General features: G+C 33.5%; 1 protein-coding gene across 3 annotated transcripts in view; it reads left to right on the forward strand.

The window, feature by feature from the left end:
• MTA1-like (metastasis associated 1-like) overlaps nt 1-24,956 on the forward strand; it is a 57,482-nt gene that overhangs the window by 25,150 nt on the left and 7,376 nt on the right. The window contains exons 3-4 of one of the 3 annotated variants that reach the window (XM_070653393.1): nt 4,083-4,196; nt 10,863-10,895. The exons of 1 other annotated variant lie outside the window; for it this stretch is intronic. In XM_070653393.1, the coding sequence (XP_070509494.1) occupies nt 4,083-4,196; nt 10,863-10,895 (147 nt within the window). The remainder of the gene's footprint in view (nt 1-4,082; nt 4,197-10,862; nt 10,896-24,956) is intronic. One more of the 3 variants, XM_070653401.1, reaches the window with a different exon arrangement.

Here is a 24,956-nt window from a genome sequence, read left to right on the forward strand (position 1 = left end):
TAAATTAATTATTTGAGAATCATCAATGGATATTTGGACTTTTGATAATTATGCTGTATTGATAAATTATTTAAATTATTTTGAAGTTTTGATAATTATTATTATTGTGAAATTAAAGTATATTATTTATTTAAAAACTTTTAATTGGAATGAATTTTGCAAAGAATAATCCATAAAACATTCAGACTCTCTAGACACATCAATAACTCATTTATGAGCACGAGCTTAAATGACAAATGTCATATAACATCAAAAAATAAATTCTTTAATTTTAAATTATCAAATTGTTGTCTATGCTGGATATTTGTGCATTGTAAACAGCATATAGTACACATTCACATGATTATAATCTGCCACATTCGTTTGATCAAAATTTTCTATTTTCTCACACTTCAAAAAACTATGAAAATTGAAAATCCCTAAAAAGTTCCACTCCCCACCCATCGCCGTTGAATATAAATATATAAAATAAATACACACACACACATAAACACAGTCACACACACACACATAATCACCCACTCCATGTATTGCCCCCTTCGTGGTTCCCATAGTAACCAGCTTTGTATCACATCACATACAAAAAAAAAATATAAAGCCGTTTGCCTCATCCCCATTCATCCCTTATTCTCAAAAAATCTACATCGTGCTTGAATTCTTCTCGTTCCTTTTCCCCACACCATCATTATTCATTCAATTCATAGCAAAGCAACAGCAGCAGCATTGCCACCACGAAAAATGTTATACAGAAGTGTACTTTGGCATTATTTTTGAAGCATCACATCGAAAAGTATATCTGTGACACAAAAACCGTCTCTGTGATGATATTTTACCCCAAAAAAAACTCCTCATTCTACTTATTTTGATTGGAAACAACCATCCCAACCACCCAACCACCTCTAAACTTTTACCCGATTCACATACAAAAATTTTTCTTTCTACCCCCACCCCCTAAAACCCCGTATTTTCCGTTCTCATTCTACTCAGATGTTTTGTTGCTGTTGCCATCACCTTCATCATTCTACCTCGTAACAGGGCAAAAATTTTGCACAACCAGCCATCCAAACCAACCAAAACCATTCCTATCTACAAATGCTTTTTTGTATTATATGAAATAATTCGTATTATTGCTAGGTGTAGGATATTCATCCTATATATTATATATATATATATTTTTAATTCTACAGCTACTTCAAAATGCGATAATACTGTATGGGATGTGTTTGTTGTATGTAGTTTTATAGAAAAGATAAATAAATCCATAATTCTGGTACCTTCTTCCTCAAAAATCATAGTGAAACATAACCTCACACTCGTATGAAACTTAATCAACCTCCTACATCAAAAATATTGCTTTTCTCTCTTCTTGTTTTAAAATCATTGCTCGCTCGCAGTTCTCTGTTGTGTATTTCGACTGCATAACATTTATACAACAATACACAAAAGCATATCATATGCAGATTTAATTTTTTTTCTTAGATAAAGTTCCATGTGAGATGGTATGAGGAAGATATAATAGATGTTTTGTGCATAGATATCATGCATTGTTGTAAGATTTTGCAATATTTTTGGAGTATGGGTCCTTATACTCAAAATTATATTGTGTTTAAACTAACAGAAACATAATGTTATTACATCAATCTTACTTCCTTTGATTGCTTAACATTTTTTTCATCCAAAATTAATTTCAACAATCCAATTTCCTATAAAAGAAAAACTTTTAAAAAAATCTTTATTAGAGCAGAACTTTTAATATTTAATGCTAAGGATGAGTCTCTCTCTCTGTTCCATAAGTGAATTGAGTATTCTTCTCATATCAACAATAAGTTCAAGGACTTGTTTAAAATTTCTTTTTTATTCTTCATGCTCTCTTTCTGTTGATGATATGTGATGTCGACTTGTGTATGAGCTTGACTGACAGCAATCTTGTTACTTGAAATAATTTTTTTAAGGATGATATGTTAGTGATGTAACAGATTTTTCTTGAGATTCATGGTTGGGGGATGTTGCAATAGGGTATTTTATATGTTTTTTAACTTCACTGGACGTCCAGGTCAATTGCGACTCATGGAACACATGAAATGACATCTGATTTACATCTTGGGCGACATGTGGCTCGTGACACACGACACAAGTTGCGCAGTACTGATCTAGGTGTATACAGTCTGAATTCTATTTGTATCAATATCATTTTTATCCCTAAAATCCCCTTTTCTGTTTTGGACTGGTAATCACTTTTGAGCCATGGCACACCTTAAGATCTTGTTCAATATTGTCCACACCTTGGTATTAAGCCTCAACCGAAACTGCAAATTTTTGTACTGTACATTAATATGCGCGATTCATAAGTTGCCCACCACTGGTCTACACTGTACTTGAGCGACACGCTGTGGCAAATTTCATTTTCATTCAATTTTTTTCCCGAAAAATGATTCAGATATAGTCTTCACTGTCCCATCGTCCTGACCTCCTCATCTTCCTGTTAACTCAGCAACATACCATTGCCCTAGCAACTATATTGTGCTACTAGAACAACTGAATTCCTTCCCAGAATCATCCTTACATACCTTCACTCATGACTTATTTTAGGTTGAAATTAGACGCCATTTCCATGCTCACCCCTTTGTTAAGCAACAGATGTTACATAAAATTCTAAAGAAATTTCTCTCAAATTCATCAGTTGACCCATACCTAACAGAGTTTCAGTTTGCAGCGTGGGATTCACAATAGTCGCTGTCATTAGACTCAAATTTCATGCTACGTACTACATTCATCCAATTCTATTATGTTCTATAAAACGTGGACATTTTTTTTAAAGAAGACCTAATGGATTGACGTAAAAACGTTTTTTGTTCATAATTAATTTGTGTTAATTAAATAGCACGATTATAACTTTGTAGACACGAGTTAGAAAGGTGAAAGAATTCCAGTGATGATAACCTTTGAAGTTCATAGGTTAAAAATATACAAATCTGTAGAAGAAAATCTGTAAAAGAAGCCAAATGATGAACTTTTCAATTGCCTTGATTTAGACTTTTTTAAATTGTTTTGAAGGCTGTTAATAAGAAATTTTGATGAATGGAATGATAGATCGATACACGGCACACTAGTGTTCTGAGGCACATAGTTTAGGCAACACTACACTAAATGATATTTTACATTGAATATTTGACAAATTTATTATATTTAAAAATCATTTTAAAGTAGCCAAATAGCACAATTCGGTTAATCGTGTCTCTGGCATGTCTGACATGTCTCTGGCATGTCTGACGTGTCTCTGGCATGCCTGACGTGTCTCTGGCATGTCTGACGTGTCTCTGGCATGTCTGACGTATCTCTGACATGTCTGACGTGTCTCTGACATGTCTGACGTATCTCAGGCATGCCTGACGTGTCTCTGACATGTCTGACGTGTCTCTGGCATGTCTGACGTGTCTCTGGCGTGGTCTTGAATTTAAATCTAATCCAGTACCAAGTCAGAGTCACTATATTCTAGTTCTTGATCGATTAACCGATTTGAACTATTCGGGTTACTTTTATTAGAATTCTGTAGCATACTTCTCTTTGTTAATCGTAGTTATCATTCTAAATATTGCAATTTATTGTAGACTTTTTACTTCTATTTAATAATAATAATGCTGAATAAGACTTCCTTAACACAATTAAAACTCAAATTGAAAACTTTTTAGATAATTATTTTCATTTTAAAACTTCTTAACACGTAGAAAAAGTCTTTTTGCATAAAACAACATAAAACTTTACTTTCTGATTGTCATATGAATTACTGAAATTAATGAAAAATTTTGTTGCTATTATTATTAAAAATTATCTGTAATTTATGGAAATATATCAAAAAATATGATCTGACATGGATAAATGAATGTTGTAGAATTTTTTAATGTTTTTTTTTCTGAATTCAGCAACAAATTTTTATACTTTTATTCTTGTAGAGCTTAACAAATTTCTTTACTGTAGAATTTTTTATTTATCTTTCAAAAAAATATCAACAAATAATTTTGTGGCCACATAAACACATCATTCTTCTTTCCATCTTTTCTTCCCTTTATCATAAAACATTATAGTGGCGACAGCCGAAGATTCTGATTCACCGGTAGCTATGAAACTGAAAAAAATGTGGCTCAAAACGCCTGTAAGTGAGGAACAAGCGGCTCAGGCAGTGCTAGACCCTGCGATAGGTAATTATCATACAAAATAATATTTAATAATCAACGAATAATCTTATGGACGATGCGTACAATAATCAACGGAGAGTTTGAGTTTTAATGCAATATTAACCTGAATACGTTTCAATTTGTGACTTATTTTGACTACTTGAATGTGAATATAGGAGGTTATCTAGAAGATGGTTAGTTAAGGGAACGTTCGTGAAATAAGTAACACTTAGGGACAAGGGGAAGTTGAGTTAGTTGTCCAGAAAAGCTTTTAAATATGTTTGATCTGGTCCTATCTTGTCTAACGGGGTCTTATCATGTCTGACCGGGTATTACCACGTCTGATCGAGTGTTAATGTGTTTGACCGAGACTTAACATGTTGGACCGGGTCTGGCAATGCCTTATCGGATATTATCATGCCTAACCGGGTCTTTCCATATCTTTTTATGGGAAGTTAGGGTTTTTTACAGACCAATGTTTCCCAAACACTTTTTTGTGTCACGGAACACATTGGTGGTAAGCCACAACCGAAACCACACGTGTGATGCTGCGTGCTGCGATACGCAGTTTGGACAACACGAGACTAGACTGACCACAAAATGTAAAGACGATAAATTAAGCGTTAATGACTTGAAAACTACAAAATTTAATGAACATTTTGCATCTAACTTCTAAGTTCCTTCCAAAAAATCCTTGAATTTATCCTTTTAATGTACATAACTTATAAAGTCTCTTATCAAAATTCATGTAACATGCTAGATTTTTACTATGATTTCTGTAAAAAGGATTAAAATATTGTTCTCTAGAGCTTTTAATCAACCTTGAGGCACGAACGTATGAAAATGTTGAAAAATATTACTTGAAAAAAATAAGAAAACTTTCTGAAAAACAAATTTGACTTGACTTCTTTTGTATAAATTTCGAGACGCATTTAATTTTCATATTATGTCAACATAAAAAAGTCTCTTTGAATTTTCATCATTTTATTCTAACATTATCATGTAATATGAAGCCATAAACAAAGCATATATTTATAATCACTATGATAAATGAGAAGAAAAAAAAAGTTTTTTTGCATAACGAGCTATGCTTTATATTTAATTGCAAATGATCTTACATAAATGCATGAAAATTGAAATTGTTGCAAATGCAACAATGGACAATCAGTTTACTCACAATATTGTTTTGGACTTCATATCCGCTTATCGATAATATGTTAATTTTTTATTCAATATTAAATAAGAATTGCAAAAGTACGAAGATCTTAGTCGAGTGACTAAAGCTCATTTTTGTCCCTGATATCAGTAATTGGCGAAATAAATAAGAATCAATTGGCAATTTTCAATAAATTTATAAGAACTTGAATTTTCTAACGATTGTTAAAAATTCAAATTTTCTAACGATTGCTAAAAATTCAAATTTTAGATTTTTTAAAGCAACGCTTTAAAATTGTTTTTCTTTTGTTTATGGGTTGCTCGCAGCTTGCTCTGCTCTTGAACGGTTTATTAAAATTATCTTTCCTAATAGAAAGCACACCTTAAATGGGTCAGATGATCCGTGAGCTTACCTGCAGCACAGGGTCCGTACCCAGCAAGCATTATTATTAGCAATTTTTCTCAAAAACACGTTAAAAATGCAATTTCACATTTGTATTAGTTTCCAACAAAATTCATGCATCTGATGTGCTTTATTATAAATTTATTTTATAAATTAATTTCCAAGAAATTCATTGATGATACCCTACTGTATGCACATATTCCTATATATTTATTTGAATATATTCCGAAATATAATATTATTTCCAAGAGGTAGTAAAAGAGATGCTTGAGAAATTAAAATTATTCAATTCTATTAAGCAACAACAACAATAATAATCATTATTAGCAAAATGTGAATCAATGAAATAGAATGAAATAACGAAGAGAACTACAAGAAAACTAACCATGATATCATTAAAATGAATTATTCATAACACGCAGAAATCGTAAGCATATTATAGATCAAGAGAGAAATACGAGAAGAGGAATTAAAATAAAAAAAAATGTCTGAAACGCATAATGAATTTTTTAATCACTACCTGAAATGGACACATAAAGCATAGACCAATTAAACATTAATGAACACTGTTACTGCATTTCAATGTTACTTCCGCCATTTTCTTTCAATAATTTTTGTTGTGTTATTCAGTGTGAGTGTGTTTAGGGAAATTGCGACATTAATTATGAAATTTTGAATTTGATGTCGTTGAGCTGATTATTGTCGGAGAGCTAGATTGTCTGACATAACCCGATCAACATACTGCCAGCATTTGAGTGCTAAGGTGGTATCCAGAGCATCAAGTGATTGCTGCTTGGGGAAAACGACCAAATTCATCGCTTGACGCTAACTACGCTGTCATCTTAGTGTCGTTGTGGCAAAATTCTTATTCACGCCGGTTGCAACAGTTGCTAGGATGTTGCGACACTGTTGCGTCCACTAAGATACTTAGGAGCGCGAGCAGCCAGCTTAAATTGAGTAGCTACGTAAACCACGAGTATCATAAGAGACAGCAGCACGGTCCAATCACCAAAATCAATCTCAAACCATCTAAAACCAGACTCAAACCTTAAAATATCCATATCATATTCCATAAAATCCAGATAAAGCAACTCAAAATGTCATTTTTCTAAAAATTGCAATATCGACAGCCATGAAACTCATTTCAAATGATCAGCTGCATATAAAAATGTTTATAGATGATAGCTATCATGGTGGTTGACAGTTCTAGTGGTCGTATTTGAAAATTTGTTGACAATGTCAACCATAAAAGCATTCAAAATTTTTTGTTTATATGAAGCCATTTTTTGGCGCAATCTCATTCGCGAAAATGTGAAGTTTCGCTGTTTTAGGAGATATTCTTGTTTAGAAGTGTTAGAATTTTGCAGTTTTTGTGATCATTTTTGATGATTTTCTGTTTTCAAAGTCATTATTTTGAAGTACAGATCAAATGCGATGCATGGCCTCGCTTACAGGCTCTCACTTGCCAATCTCCAATCCCAAGTTCATTCCTGTCCCTACCAAAACTCTCTTTTCAATATCCTACTTACCACAAATTACACTATAATTAATTTCATTCAAGAAATTTACAAAAAAAAAAGCAGAATGGAATGTTTTCAAAATTATTCATCGATAAACTCACGTTTTGTGAGTTTTCTTTTCATTCTTTTCCCGTTTTTATTTGGCTGAATAAAAAAATTCCACATGTAGAACAAGATACAAAACACAGAAGAAATGAGATAAGCTATTGTTATACAAATGAGAGTAGCTCAACAGCAAAAAATGATGATTTGAATAAAACATGCTGAATCAGTGGTAGGCAATCTTTGTGCAGTGACACACTATGGTTCCAAGGAACCATATGCAGTTTAAGGTTTTGGTCGAGGCTTAATTCCAGAAACCATATACCGTGTACGGTTTTGGTCGATGCTTAAAACCATATACCAAGTACGGTTTTGGTCGAGGCTTAAAACCAGAAACCATATACCTTGTACGGTTTTGGTCGAGGATTAAAACCAGATTGCAAAGCAGGCACCTATCACAGGTAAAAACCATACATTTTTTCGACAATTTGTAAGGTTTTGTATGAAAAACATACAAATAATCAAGAAATTGTACGGTTTTTGCCTATGACAGGTGTCCCAGGTTTGTGCCATGAAAAACAAAAGGTTGCCCACCCCTGGGTTAGAAATTTTGATGCAATATGGAAAGTAGCTAAAGATTCAAAATTCGTCACACAAATGTAAATCGCAATAAATGTCCAGACTTTGTTTACACACAAAAAAAGCGAGAATTTCATTGACAATTTTACGTGGGAATTTTTGTTTTGTTTAGCAGCTTACTACCAGAATATGGCAATAAAAAAGCTAACAACTGCATCAGTTTACCAAAAAAAAGACTATACTTTATACTTTACCACATTATATGGTGTGCTAAATCATTACAAATGGCAGAATAAATGATCATAAAGCTGTAATTTTGCTGTGGTTTTTAACATTTGATTTTTTTATTTCGCTTCCTTCATTTCTCTTATGTTCTCTTCTATGTTAAATGAAATCAAAGCTACAGAAATGAAGTAAGAAACTTAACCAATACAAGGTTCTTTGCTCACTTTTTTTCATATCATCGTCAGTTTTCTTGCATATATTTAACCAAGATGCGAACCTTTATTTGTGGTTGAACAAGTTCACGAGGCAATTTCCGACATTATTTATGACCTAAACCAGTAGTAAACTGTAAATAAAAAATTACTACTTATTTTTCTGATTTGTTTGTTAATTTAACTATGTTTGAACTAAATGAAAAATCATTTTTATGGAAAATAATGAAATATGAGGAATTTTATGGATATTCAATTGATAAATTCATTCAGGCAGGAACTTGCTATAAAATGCTTATGAAATTCATGAGATGATTTTAAATACTGAGAATTAAAATAATGATCGGAGCTTAAGTTTGGGAGTTGTTTTGAGACTGAGCTTTTGTTTTGTCAGATTGGGTAGAATCACTGGCTGGCATCCATGGCTGACATAAAGCTTGCTCTCAAGGGCAGAGTAAGCTTACAGCAACGCTCAAAAGCATACTCATCTATTGTATTTAAAACAAGCAGCAGGATCTGGAGAGCATTCTGTGTGGCTGTTGGGGAATGCTTGTAGATTTACTGTTTTCTTGCTAAAGATGCTGTAAACTGCTGAAAATTTAACTTCAAATCTCGGGGTCGACCCCAATTATGTATGATGTCGAGTCGACTTTTTCATACAAAATCCGAAATGACTTCTAGATTTGCTAAGTTTTAAATAAATTTGAATTCAAAATTTTCTTGTGTGAAGTCTAACCGATTCAGTCAGAGGAGGAGGCTTCAGAAAGGAGAGTTTTGGAGTCAACCCTTACTTCCATAACTGTCACTACTCATTTGACTATGGCGCAGATGTACCCATTGTCACGTGATGAGCGACCCTTTCCATATTCAGACAAAATTCCTCAATTGGCTAGGATTGCTTTAGACAAAAATCTCCTAAATCTCAGCTTTCCAATGCAAATATTCCAAATCCTCTCTGAGTCATTCGTCAATTTTGCAGACAAGGGACATGGTGTCATTGAATAGAAATACCACTCCAGGACCTAAAACCGGTCTTTATGCCTGTTAGGGCTAGTGATCCTTCAGTTGAGTTCTTAACCATCAAACTAATTCACTATAAAACCATCACAGATCATTAATCCTAGGCATGCCTTGTTTCATCATGTATCTGCTTCCATGACCTTTGAAGTAATTTTCAAGGGTGTCGTCAAGATCGAGACTGGCAAGTCTGGCTCTCGGTCGAGACTGAGACTTCAAAGAATTCCCTCGGAGTTTTAGTCTCTTTGTTGATCTCGAAAATTTGTCATGATCGAGGGAAAATCCTACAGTATCTTTAAGCGCTTCTTCTCCAACAATCTCTCACATTTCACTTCCCAAAAACTTACTCGTCCATCCAAAATATGTATAAATAACATGCATCATACTCGAAATATCCTATTACTGAAATCTATAGAAAGCATCCTATTGTGTGGTTTTAAATATATTTCTTGATTATAAAATGCACTAATTAATTGATGAATTTATATGTATGCTGTAGATGCGAATATGTTTCATACACAAATATGACGATAGAGAATTGAATAGCACAGTAAAAAAAATAATAAATCTGAAATAATTCACAATTAAACTTCAAAATAACAATCTCATCATTATGCATGAATATAATCAAATATAGTGGAAAAACAAATATAGTAATCAGAAGCACGAGAATCATCTACATAGTTTTCTTTATGTACAACATACCTAATATTATTGTTAATATTATTTTTGTGTATATAAAGCAATATATACATAAATGTATGTACGTATGCATATCTATATTTATAAACATATCAGGCGTCTGTGCAACACGGAAAACTAAAATGAGAGATTTGAAAAAGACAGTTTTCATTTATCGATTTTCCATCTCTGTACCTACATTTTTCCATCTTCCCCACTCTACGTTCCATCTTCAATTTTTCCCTGATCTACCCAATTTCACCACCTCATTCGCCTACCCACATTTTGTGTGCGTACGTGTTGTCCATTTTCTGAATAATGAAAAAGAGGATATAAAAAAAAAAGAAATGTTATAGGTGGAATATTCATACAGAATGACCATATGTATCAAAAGCAATAGATGAGTGAACAACACACAAAAGTTTATGTATAAATGGAGAGTTGCACTATTGTGTCAAGTAGAAGAGCAGCAGCAGCAACAAAAAAAAATATAAAGAGAAAATTTTTCGGTATAGTCGGGGACGGGGTGAGGTGTGTGTGGTGGGGTTGGGGTATGAGGACATCATGAGCTTGCCTTCATATTTTATATGCGGATTTTCCATCTATGCTTGCATGTATATAGAAAGAGAAAAAGCATTGTCACTGCTGTTTTCTATATGTGCAGGAGGTTATAAAGCGTACATGTGAATGTTGTCGGTTCCGTAAATAATTGCAATATTTTTGTGTATCGTTCTACGCATAGTAAACAGGCTCCTCTCATTTCAAATTTTTTTTATTTATTTTTTTTTTCTTTCTTTTTTCTTCCCTTTTTTCTTGTTCTCATCTCTCCCAAAAAACAAACAAACTAAAAAAAAAGATAAAGTTTTCAGTGAAGCAGAAGAAAATACATGTACGTATATCTATTTAGAAGCAGTGGGTATGCTATAATCATTATTACTAGTACTATTGTTTTTTTATTCCCAAAAAAAATATATAAAAATTCATTTGCATGACAAATAAAAGCACGAAAATCCCTTTAATTTCTTGTTCCTAGCAGACTGTGGAAATTTGAGTGTTCGATTCCTTTGACATTGACATCGACTGTCGAAGGGCGTCGATACTGAGCGTCAAATTCCTTTGACATTGTTGAGTATCGAAGACCGTCTCGATACCGAGTATCGAAGTATCGAGTGTCGATGAGCGTCGACACTGAGTGTCGAAAAGTGTCGATATTGAGAGTCGAAGGGCGTCGAATTACGCCGTTCAAATTTATTTTGACTGTTATAAAACACACCTTGATGGTAAGCGTCGACCAAAACCTTACACGGCATATGGTTTTTGGCATTTCCTAGTGTGCCGCGGCACATAAGTTGGCCTTCACTGTCCTAAACTGCTCAACTGAAGATTGATTTGTTGTTATCAATCATAAATTTGATTCAAAATTTTCCAAAGTTTGCCAAGGTTTCATAACGGTCTTTTCAAAATTCAAAAATTAACGATCTATCCAAAATTCAAAAATTAACGGTCATTTTATTTTTAAAAATATAAATTGTTAACATTTCCACAGTCTGATTCTCCTAGAATGACAAAATAAGCTTTAAAAATTTTTTTCAATATTTTTTTACATTTTTCCATCATAAATTTTCCAACTTTATGTTATTTTTGCTTGAGCCGAAGTAATCGAATGTATGTGTATCAATAGCATTAGTAATGAATTGCGTTTATACAACTATTTTTTTATATACATAATAAAGGTGGATATGGAGAGGAAAGAATGTAGATGAGAGAGAGAATATATAATAAAAAAAAGCATGTTATAGTGCAAGTAGTCAGCCATTCAGCCCGGGAATATAAAACAAACTCGAGAGCTCTCTAGTGTACGCTGCTCCGTCACATGCAATAAGCTCCTTTTTTGGAGATGGGGTGAAAATAATTTTATAAAAGAGGGGGAGGGGATGAGGCGAAGGTTCTGCAAAATGTGAATGTGAAAATTTTATATATAAATTCTAAATGAATAATATAAGTGAATGGGTGGGAATGGATGGATAGCTTGTTTGTTGTTGTTGCACAATATTTGATTTTCAAGCAGTAAATTTTATATTTCAACGGTTCATGGCGTTCTACGCAGTAAGAAGAATGAAAAAATAACACAAAATTTTTAATAATTTGTTTTGTGTGAATTGTTGAGGTTCATTATACATTAATTAATGTTATAAAAGTAAGCTGTTGAGCTTTAAAATTACAAGAAAGGTGAAATAATGTTTCATATCCGCTGAATCGTATAAAAAAACAAGCACCAAACAAATAATTTTTATATAATGTTCGGCAGCCTCAAAAGAGAAAGAGAAAAAAAATTGAAATTGAATATCCTTTTTGATCTATTTTTTTGATACTCAAAAGGGAGCAATAAGAAGGTCTAAGGGGTTGTTTGCATGTGATGTCTAGGAGGTGATGTCAACACATGCTTCAATAACTTGAGAGCCACACTCTATGAACACTATTTGCTATATCATAATGCTTCAGGTGCTTTGCGAGCTAGATTTTTTAAATGATGACTTGTGCAGCACAAGCTTACACATGTTACTCTCTCACGTGTCTTTAAGCAATCCTACCTCTTCATACTATACCCCTGACATATCATAATCTTTCCAAAAAAAAAAGAATTATTTAAAGACCCACCAGCACAAAATTGTTCTTACATTTCAATTACTGGACATCATAACCAAAGAATTCCCTTAAGAAAGTACAAAAAATGAAAAATGATGAAGAACATTTTATTTGAAAAAGGAAAAACAAGAAGGGCTCCATTTTTTTCATGTGACGAACACCTACACAGCTACGAAATAAAAAAATGGAATTGATAGAAAAGATGGTGGTGTTTATAAGATGCTGATGCCTCAAAAATTACTCGAAACCTTGAAAATTAAACACATTTTTTAAATTCAATTTTTCAAGTCTTTAATCATTTTTAAGAACATGTTTTCATTAAATCACAATTAGCAATCTCCTTATTAATCCTAATTACCGAATGTCATTTGTAATTTTCTGTCTTCACTTTGGGGAAAAAAAAAGAATTTTTTTCATCAAATTTTTCCGGATATTTTTTTCATTTTTTTTATTCTGCTCATGGTGATGAAACAAAGTTTTATGCTGCTCACTTATTTAATTCGTTTTTTTTACATAATAAATTTCCACCATTTTTCATCTCAATATTTTTCTTTTTTTGGTTCTTCTTTTGGGGGCTGTTTGGTTATTGTGTGACGGGGAAAATTGACATTTTGGGGACTGTAGCCTCAACCACTCCTTCTTCTGTTCCAAAATCTCCATGGAAAATTGTGAATTTATGGACCATCCTGCTCCACCTCCCACCCAAGTGCATTACTCTGAGCATACAAATTCGCATGGTTTTAACAGCAGAAAAAGCTGAGAATACGCTCGCGAGCATGCTTAACTACTATATTTAAGTACAGCAAGTTCTTTACCTCACTCTAAGAGCCTCACTCCTAAGACATTACCCCTGAGCATACAAAGAGCATGCTCTCAAAACCATATTAAACTGACAGTACGCAAGCGAGCATGCTTAAAAACTACTAAATTAATTACACCAAACTCTTTAAAAAACCCTCATTCCCTTTTAGGCTACGTAACACTCAAACAACCCCCATTTTTACGCCATTTCCCAATGTGTGCTTTCTAAAATAATTCTCTCCACATTTTCCTCATTCTCATCATAATCATCCTCAAAAAAAGGTTTTCGTCTCTCTGTTTTTCGGGTGGTCGCTCTTTTCTTTTTTTGTGTACTATAGCTGTGGGTGGTTAATGGAGATTGGTTTTGAGCTGGTATAATCATACATGTACATAAATAGATACTAGTATTTTGGAATTATTTGTTCACCATGAAAATCATTCTGTGCTTGTTAAGTGAGAAAGACATCCTCAAAACATGTATACACGAACACAAAGATGTGAATTTTAAAATTTTCAATCTCTTTTGTATATCCATATGCGAGATTATAGCTATGCTGTGAAGAATTTTGCAACTAGTGGGAATTTTTTTCAAAAATGGATGATTTTTAATGAAGAAAATGTGAAGCTTGATCTGTTGAGCTTTATATGAAGCACTCTAATTCCATGCATGATTTTAAGTCGTAAGCTTAGTGATTGTGCATTATCTTTGGTGCATTTTGTGATTAATGAAAAAGTTATTAATCTATAATTCTTGTAGTAATTCTGTTTTAAGTTGTATGTGGCAGATTAGAGTTGAATTTTGGGATGAGGATAGGCTGTTGCTTGAGTCATTAATCTGAGAGTTGCACATAGATACCACTTCATATTGCCAGCAGTTCAAGAGAGTGCTCTCAATACTCATTTTGCCGATGTCTTGGTCTTGCCAATTCTCATTCAAGGTCCAAAAATTGGAGGAGCACTTCCAAAGATCCAGAAGCATCACTTTAAACAGGATATTCATGTCCCGGTGCACTGAGATTGGCCAAAATGACATCTTTAAGTCTCGGCTTTGTCATGTTCTCAATATTGAGACCGGAACAGAGACTGCAAGGGTAATCCTTAGAGTCTTGGTCTTGACAATCCTTTATCACTTATATCTGAAAATAGCTTCACCTCAATCTCAAAAACCCTTATTCGGTCATAAGACGATCTAGTCCCAACTATTCGCTGTCCAATATCCCTCAATTCACAAAAAACCCACAATCTCCATAACATATTCCTATTATTCCAAAAATCTACCTCATTTTAAGGTTATTGCCACCAATATTCATATCAGATCGATCCAAAACAACATGGACGGTGTCCCTTCTAATAGAATTAATATTTATTAATAAGACATTTCCTTATAAACATGCAAAAATTTAACGTGTACATAGTCGAAAATTAAAGCCTCAAAAAAATAAAGGCTTGATAATAGGAACATAAGCAAGCAATTAATTGTGAAATGAAAAGTAATTTTTCAAATTCATTGCGTGTGTAAAAAATTGTGCTCGACATAGTTCTATAGAAGGAATAAAATTTTTTTTGGCCATCGTAGTTATTCCACATTTATCACAGCACTATTTAATTTTGCGTGAGTCGTAATCGCTATAAGAAAAATATTTCAACGTAGCACAAAGGGAAATGGGTGAGAGATTGTCAGGGTTGTTGTAGATGAGGGACTGGCTTTAAGGAGATAACTGAGGCAAATCCTGTTACTGAAATGTGTTCTGGTCAATCTTAAAGCTTATTAGAGTTAAAGTAGTTTGAGTATTAACTACTTACTTGCTTCGCTGGCCATTCAGATCAATTGTGATCCACGGCCTTCCTCAGATGACGCATAAAGCTTGCCTTATCGATGGCTTTTTTCTGTCGATTTCCAATACCAAATGCAACACTGTGTCTATCGACAGCTTCCTTCCAGGAGTTCTTTTGTCATCGCTTCTCGGCTGTGATGACTAAGATCAAAGTATAATTTGAGGAATTGAACCTTCGCTCTTTTGTTTTTCAATCCAATGTTCTTGCCACTTAGCTAACGGGTTGCTTCTAAGATTAACAGAATGCTATCTTAAACTATTGATGTAATCTGAATAATATCTTTAGAATGAGCCAGACTCAAGTCGAGTTCGAGTTCTGGAACGAGCGTAGACTAGGAGTGGTAGGATGGAGTTTTGGGTCAATTCTTTTCTCTTTTTAGACAACATAAATCCAAAACTTCCTCTTAAATTTTGGCATTTCATAAAATTTAATGATTAATTTGTGACATTTCGTGGGAATTTATGGATTTGCAATGAATCTGTCATTAGATAATGACTGATCTTCTAATCTGAAGGATGGGACTACATACCCTCCAACCTACCCCTTCTCCCCCTTGTCTCCGTCATTACTTCTGACTCATAATTCTCACGTCTCAACATCCATCATTGATACCCTCACGCTTCAATACCCATCAATTGCTTCCAACCCTGTCTTACAACTACCGTATCACTATCAAGAAATGAGACAAAAATAGAAAGAAAAGTAAGATAGAAATTGAGTAGAAAGTGGGAAAGGAATGAAAGAAATACACCAAAAGTATTTAAAGGGGAGAGATTACATTTTTTTTTTTCATTTTTGCCACAGTATTTTCACCATCAGATGGGTTTTTCGAGGCGAAAAGTGGAAGCTGAAAGGAAGAATGAACAGAAAAAAATCAATAAAAATCCACCCAGGAGATGATGCTTGAATATTTTCCTGTACTTCAATAGCTTTAAAGCTGTCGAAACACATTTTTATACTTAAACTTTTGAATATTTTTTTTTTTTTGTGCTTGTTTAATGCTGATTCAGTTGCACTTGTTTTATGGCTTTAATTAAATGAGATTTTTTCTGTTCGTTTCGTCCTTCCTGATATCGAGTGGATGAACAAACAGAGAAAAAAAATGGAAATGATAAATTTTGGAACTTCTTTTTCTCTTTAATGTAATGTAGTCGAAGCATTTAGGGAAGAATATTTAGTTGCTGTGGAATGAGATGAAAATGTCAGGGATTTTGGATGGGGGGAGGTTTAATTGTAAATTATTTAATGGTATTAGTGGCGATATGTATATGAGAGTATCGTGAATTCCTCTTTTTTTGCATTAACGAATATTTCCTTTTTTTTGTGTGTTGATATGCAAAAGCGGAAAATTTCTCGTTTTTCCTTTTTCTGTTGATATAATTTTCTTTCTCTCTCTCTTTCTATATCTCATCCTACAATCTCATTTTATTATCTACCTATATACATTTCAACGTGATGCTGTTGTGCTTTGTGTTTTTCACTCACAAAACACGATTTTCGGGTAGATAAAAAATATTTTCTTTTTTTTGCTTCTTTTTTTGGCTAGAAAATTGGAAAGATGGGGGTTGTTTATTGATGATGTCTGGTGTTTGAAGGGGGTGGGGATGGTGTTGATTGGCACGTTTAAGATGGGAGGAAGGAGTAGGATGAGGAGGTTCATCCTGGATGCAAGGTGACTAATCTAGATGCAAGATGGTTAACCTAAAAGCCAGGAGACTAACCTAGATGATAGAAAACCTATATGCTAGGTGGGTAGCCAAGATGCTAAGGGGTAACCAAGATGCTAGTTGACTAACCTAAATGCAAGGTGATTAGCTTAAAATCAAGGAGACTAACCTAGATGCAAGATGATTAACCTAGAATCAAGTTAACTAGTCTAGATACTAGGTGACTAATTTAGAAGACAGGAGCCTAACCTTGATTCTAAGTGACTATCTTAGATGATAGGTGACTAACCTGAATGTGGGTTAACCTAGATGATAGGTGATTAATCTAGATGCTGGGTGGTTTGCTAGGCTTGTTACCAAAAATTGTTTGAAGGAGGAATTGCTGTCCAAAATCCCTTGCAAATTGAAGAATTTGGTCCAGAATAACGAGATGGAGAGGTTGATGTAAAATTTGACATCCCCACCACCCTCGCTTCCCTGACGAAGCTCCTTTATCACTGTATAATGATGAGCCAGCATTAAATTTCAAGAATTAAGAGTCAATTTCAATGCATGCCACATCATTAACGCACAACCCCCAAATCTCACTTTTTTGTGTCCTTTTGAACGCTTACAATATGTAAATTAGCATAATGTGTAAATAATAATGAAATTATCTGCACAGCCTCAACATTTTAATTTTTATTTTTATTTAAAATTCACGAAATTTTTTTACAATAATTTAATCAATAAGATGTTATTTTATTCAAATGTAAAGGATTTAAAAAACAGAAATTCGATATTTTTCTCATCATCGAATACCTTCGTGCAATAGCTGAAGAAAATGATTTTGTTTCGCCATTTTATGAACTCATGAAATTTAATTTTTTTCATTTTTGCTGAATCTAATTTTTGGATATTCGTTTGACATTCGTAGTCTATACATTATCAGTCTTCATCATATTCATATTATCATAGAATCCCTAAGCTTTGAAATAACATTTATTAAATTTGCCTCGAGCAAGGAAATGTTTTTGGCATTTTAATGTGCCATAAGGATGAATATGAAGTCAACAAAGGATTTCATTAAAGATTTTTTTCATATTTGTCATGAAAATGCTCATCTTCTGAGAAGTTAAGCAAGTTATTTGATTGATTTTATTTCAAATGTATTCATTGACATAAAATTCATTAAATTGCGGTCAATTTCAAGTCTTTAGAATCTCATGTTGTGCAACAACAACATTACCTTTCCTGATTTCTCTTGTTTCTGTTCGCCCTAAGCATTTAGTCACTTCCGTTACTTTAAGAAAAAACAATTCTTAGAAATATATAATTCAATATTTTTTTGTTTTGTTGAGCGATTCACAAAAAAATAATAGAAAAGGTAGCAAAAACAACATTTTTTCTTTGTGTAATAATTCCTAAACTCTCCCCCTCATTTGAGCTCACAGAAGTAATGTAAATGATATGCAAATGCAAGAATAATGCTGGAAATATGAGCAGTTTGGCCATTATATTATCAAATGGAAAAAGTCGATGGTTCTGACTGTGAATCAGTAATGGATTTAGGGGAATTTCTGAATTCTTGAAAGGATATTCCAGAATAGCACAAATCTGACATGGTGTCAGTGTGGCTCTGATATGTTGTCAGTGTGACTCTGACATGGTGTCAGTGTGACTCTGACATGTTGTCAGTCTGACTCTGACATGATGTCAGTGTGACTCTGGCATGGTGTCGGTGTAACTATTAAATGGTGTTGATGTGACTCTGACATGGTGTCGGCGTGACTCTGATATCATGTCTGCGTTTTTGCGGCATTGTGTCTGCGTTACTGTGGCATGGTGTCTATGTAACTGTGGCATGGTGTCGCATTTGGTTTAAATCCGACAACCAGAGGAATTGAGCCTTTCTATTTAACCTTTCAATTCACTCTATTTTCATCACATATTCTCATCTAACAAGCCATTCCCTCCCCTACATCCACCCCTGTTACAAAACTTCCCTTCCACCTTCATTTCATACTGATGTATTTATTGAGGACAGAAATGGCGTGACATGGTAATGTTTAGGTGCTTCTCACAATCATAAAACTTGTAAGAATTATTGTATCTCGTGTCATACAACAGGGATGTGTTGAGCTCCTTATTCTACACGTATGTATTGTGACAAATACACAATATCAACTTATTAGTATGCTTGAATATGATTATCCTTAAAAAATGGAATTCATTTATAGTTTTTTCATGCTGTAAGTAAGCAATAAATTATTATTGGCGCAATGAATGTCCAAAAATTTACTAAAGTAGATTCTAGTTATCAAGAATATAAAGCTGATACAGTACAGTAACGCGATGTATTGAAACCAACAGCAAAAAAAAGTGTCAGTATGAAATAGAAGTAAACGGTGTGGGGTGGTAGAAATGAGAAAAAAATTGGAAAGAGTAAAGTGTGTGAGTTAAATAATATAGCAAAGTTACGAAATGTGGGTGACTCTCTTTCCACCCACTCTTAACGATTTTTTTTTTTTATTCAACTTCGGATGTGTAATGTTTTCCAATCTCCATTTTGTGTATTTGTGAAAATACATAAGAGAAAAAAATAGAAAAATAATATTTTTTTTGTGCTATGCAAAAAAAAATTAAAATAAGGAATAAAAAAAATGCAAATAAAATGCAATATAAAGCAGGAATTTTCGTATCTCGTGGTTGGTTTCGTGATTTTTTTTTATATATATTAAAATGATGAATATGAAAAAATTTCGGCTTTATAAATTTGAAAAATGCCTTTGACCCATCAAAAGAGAGAAAAATTCTTATTTTTTTTGCATCTATAGGGAAACTTTTGAGGAAGCAATAAAAACTTGTTAAATATGTGAAATTGCTCATTTTATATATATTTTTTCTCTTCATAAGTATCATTTTCCCTTCATCTGTTTACGTACCAACTTTCTCATCTGACGCACAATTATCATAGAATAGAAAAAGAATGTTGAAAGTCCTTGAGTTATGGAGAGGATTAAACGCATTTTTGCACAGGGGTAGGATTCTTAACCTACCCAGGATATTTCATCTTATCCTACCCATTCCGGGATATTCAACATCATTCTACCCTACACAGGATATTTTGCCCTTCGCTATCTTACCCGGGATATTCAACTCTATCCTAAGCAGGACTATCCTAAGTTCCTATATTCCACTTTATCCTAGGATGCCCTTAGGCTGAAGCTGAAGGAGGAGTTGAATAGATAGGAAAGGCTAAAATAGCCATGTCTGTCCATGTAGTGTACTATATCCCGGGTAGAATTAGGTAGAACATAACGGATAGAGTAGTATAGAGTAAAATATCTCAATTAGGGTAGGGTTTGGTAGAATAGAACGTCCCGGGTAGGGTAGGATAAGGTATTCCGGAATAGTCTCGCCGCCTCACCCAGCTACTCACTCGATAAGTCTAAATACTTCAAATCCTAGCTCTCTAGGATATCTAGTTTCCAATATCTCACCCAGCCACTCAACCATCCAATCAAAACAAAATTATAAGCGTCATTTTCTCTTCAAAAATGCCCCTCGAAATAAGCATTAAACAAACCCCATTGAGAGATGAGGAAGGTTATGCTTGCGTATTTCTTTTTTCAGTAAACCAATTTTTTTTACATGACTGTATGTGTAGAAAAGAATAATATTTTCATATTATGAGTAAAAATGGACAAGGGTGTGGGATAAATGTGAAGTTTTTTAACAACTTTCTGCCATCTTTTTGACTTGGAAACATTAAAATTAGGAACAAAAATTCATTTGTTGATTTTAAGGAGAAAGTTTTATTAAATTTTTTTTTTGTTGTAAGCTTGAAAATTTTCTAGAATTATGAAAATTTATAAATAATAGATTGAGAATCTTTCATGACGAGAGAGTGTCTACGTGGGAAATTTTTGTTATGCAAAAAGTCTTATCTAATGCTTTTTTATTCTTTCGATAAATGTTTCATAATTGCAATTGAAATTGTTACGTTTTAATTGATTCTTGGTTATTTCTTTTGGATGGGATGCACGTAAGCATGTTGATTATGGAGTGGAATTATGCTATATTGTTTGATAACTTGTGTCAGTTTGGGAAGAATTCAGCAAATTTTCTGGTTTTCTTCCATATAACTTGCTGTCCACAAATTCTGCTTTTGGCACTCCACATACCGGTATGAAGCATATACCTTGGCATTCTGGTTGTACAATTCTAGACTATTTACTTTCTTAAAGTTCTCTTTAAGGCTAGAACTTGATTATTGATTACAATATCCTCTAAATTGGGTTGTTTACGAATGACCCCCAAGCAGTAAACAGTAAGACGCAAAGTTGCCCTGATGCTTCCGTGACGACGATTTTCAATCCACTTCGGATTGTCGCATTAAACTGCTCGGGACGTTCATCAATCAATTGAATATCTCTGTCTCAAATTTTTCAAGTTTGCCAATTGAATAGCCTTCTTTGACATGAAATTTAATAGTTCCATAACAAATGGATAACACGAAATTAATAACAAACTCATCCAGATTCCGTGAATCTCTACAACATTTATTATCAGCCTTCAAATAATTAGAAGATTTACTATCCAAATCCTTTACCGAATAATATCAGACTCAAGAGGATTTTCACTACTTTTTGGGGAAACTGTACTTTTTTCAAACGAATTACATTTATGTATAAAGAAAATACACATATACATCCTGAGTTGTACAGTTTGCGAAAAGTTTAGAATTATGGTGTGCTTTGTTTGATTCGAGAGTTCAAGCTAATATGCATGAAAAAGAACAAAATTAATTAATAGTTCAATGATTTATCCCAAGCAGTAATTGAACCTCATACATAGCACTTCTCGATTGCCAGTCAAGTGCTCGAATCACTAAGCTATTAGGCTTTACAATTGGAATTTGACAATTTGTCAATTTGAACCAAAAAGCTGATCAAATCAGACTATTCACATAAAAAACCTATGTGTACCAAGTATTATTTCACAGAATTCACATAATTCATCCTAAATTTCCTAAATTGAAGCTTCTATGAACCAATTTTCCAAAATATAAAATAACAAGAAATTTTCAAATCTGTCTCAAACAAGAGCTTCATCCTTCCGAGAATACCAAAAAACTCCGCTAAAAATACAACGCGAGTTCAACACACGAAATCAGAAGTTTCTAAGACACCCCAAAATCATTGCTTTAAAAATTTATGTGAAATTTTAAGCAACACTTAAAGCATATCCTATTCAAAAACCAAAATATACATATCTACATAGTCCCACGATCTCATTCTGTAATCCTCCTTCACAATGGAAAACGAACTTTAGTAAGATCATCATTGTTCATAGCAGCAATCAACCCCTCATTCTATCTCATAGTCTAAATATAAAAAAAGCTCATATTCAATCGGATGCAATGTTGTACATGAATTTTCACATACCATGAGAAATTTCCTCTATTTTGCCTCACTCTCTTCATTTCTGGCAAAAAACTATCATCATGCACAATGATGCTGCAAAATAGCAAACACTTCAACTCCCTCGCGTACAATGGAACTATAAAATAATATCGAAAAATTTATGTTCTGTTTGTGTGAATATTGCATTGCATCAAAGTTTATGCATACACACAATATATACATACATGCATGCATATATGATATAATTTTGCCTTTTTTTCGTTCTATGTCAGGGATGGGCAACCTTTTAGTTTTCGTGGTACACCTCAAGGTTAGCGTCGAACGAAACCATACACGATATATGGTTCATGGCACTTCTACAGTGTTCTTGTGCAGGGTTAAAAAGCAGGAACTGACACAGACAAAAACAGTACAATTTCTTCATAATTTGTATCGTTGTTCTTACAAAATTCATAATTTGTATGGTTTTTCATACAAAATTATACCAGAGCTGCAATACAAGCACCTGGCACAAGCAAAAACCGTACAATTTCTTGATATTTTGCATGCAAAATTGATAATTTTTATAGGTGTTCTTACAAAATCATAACCAGAGTTGCAAAACAATCACCTGGCATAGACAAAAACCGTATAATTTGTATGGTTTTGTAAGAAAAACCGTACACCATATTAAGAATTTGTACGGTTTTTACCTGTGCCAGGTGCCTGTTTTGCAACTCTGAATCATACAAATTATCAAGAAATTGTAAGGTTTTTGCCTATGCCAGATTCATGTTCAGCAACTCGTGTGCCACGCCACACATGTTGCCCACCCCTTCTCCATACCATAATAAAGAAGGAGGAGAGAGAAATAATGCTGCTGATGTTGTTATTGCCATGCTTTTTTTTATCGAGGAATGTAGCACCGAAATACAAAATCTCTCGCTTTTGTAGCTTTCGGCTGCAATACACAAATTGCAATTCGACGGCGAAAACTCAGTAACAGGGTGGAAAAAATATGCGATGAAAGAACTACAAAAAAAGGATATTTTCCCATGTTGTTTCTATATATTTTTATACATAAATTTCACATTTAAAATTGAGAGTTAGATTTACCATTATTTTTGTTTTTGACTGCGAGTCCTCAAAAGGAAATTGCAATTTGCAGTTTTTTTCTTTCTGAGTTACTGTTTTTGAAGTGGAACTGGTTTAAAGCTCTTGAAGCTTTACTTTACTGCTTATAAAAGTAATGTTTGTCTGGGATTTTTGAAATTTATTTTCATCTGTTTTTTCATCTCTAATTTCATATGAAGTTGAAATCCTCTAAAGAGCTTCCTTCTTTGTGTATTCGATGATGCTTTTTTTTGAATTGCTCTAAAGTTCAGTCATTTTCAACTTTCTTTTTTTTTTTTTGAATTCAAGCTTATTTTTTTTTCATAAAATTGAAGTGGATTTGGAGCACAAAAGTTAAGGACTTTGTTGTTTTGTCAATTATCTCTTAGTTTATGATCTCAGTATATCTGTATATCCTGCAAATCTATACAAATGTCTGAAGATTGTCATCATCAAGATCCTTCATTTGGCTTGGATGGCAGACGGCATTGAAAATGTCAACAATGTTGCGTTGAGTCAGCGTCGGGATGGTTCTTCTGTCAGTTTAATCTCAAACCTGAATTTAGTCATGTCTCAAGCTTGTGTGGTTCTGTTGATCTTTGTTGGCCTTACCATATCAAAATCAATATCCAAGAAATCATGCTTTAGTCCTCAAGTGCACTTTATGCTAGTGTGGTTCTGCTAAAAGGTACCCAAAAGGTACCCTTACCATATCAAAGATAATATCTAAGAAACCGTACTCTAGTGTCAGATTATGTTCATTTCTCGAATAACATAAGTCAGGTAATCGATCCAAAATCCTAAATTCGATCCAAAAAAGCCGATACCCGGCCGGTTTAACTCTGGCACAGAGCAATAGATCAGCGTGACTTTGGCATAGAACACCAAGTCAGCGTGTCTGTAATCACATTCGGCACCACGTCAGAATCACGACGGTCTGAAACCAGCTCAATTAACTAACCAACTTCTGCAGTTCGGGTTCGATTTTAAGTTACATTTTCTTTGATTGGATTCTTTAAATTCTTATTAATTATGTAGCTTCTTGTGATAGGGATTGTATTGTAACAAACCCGAGCGGCACTAACTTTGTTTCACAGCATATACTTCACTGGTGTAAAACCCTCAATATCTCCTTTACACAGTATTTAAAGACTTCATATTCATAAAACGCCCAAAACACTGCTATTCAATTAAATAATAAACCAATTTTTATAGATACATCAAACAAGTTCATTGTCCGTTCAAACATATAACAAGCTCTTGACAAAAGTGAGGGTACCAATATTGAATATCTATAAAAAAAATTCCACAAAGAACATTTTATAGCATAAAACTATATCATATAGCCAGCATATTACATAAAAATATTGTAAGCCATACGACAATTCCTACCTTCCCATGATAGGTAAAAAAGCATGAAAATATTTTCCATGGGAAAAAAAGGAACTTGGAGTGGTCGTTGATTATTAATGACTCTTTAGTAATAACTGATGAAACATA

Source organism: Chironomus tepperi, unplaced genomic scaffold (genome assembly GCF_022539635.2).
Source record: "Chironomus tepperi strain 1889 unplaced genomic scaffold, CSIRO-AGI_Ctep_v1 contig_8, whole genome shotgun sequence".
NCBI classification, from domain to species: domain Eukaryota; kingdom Metazoa; phylum Arthropoda; class Insecta; order Diptera; family Chironomidae; genus Chironomus; species Chironomus tepperi.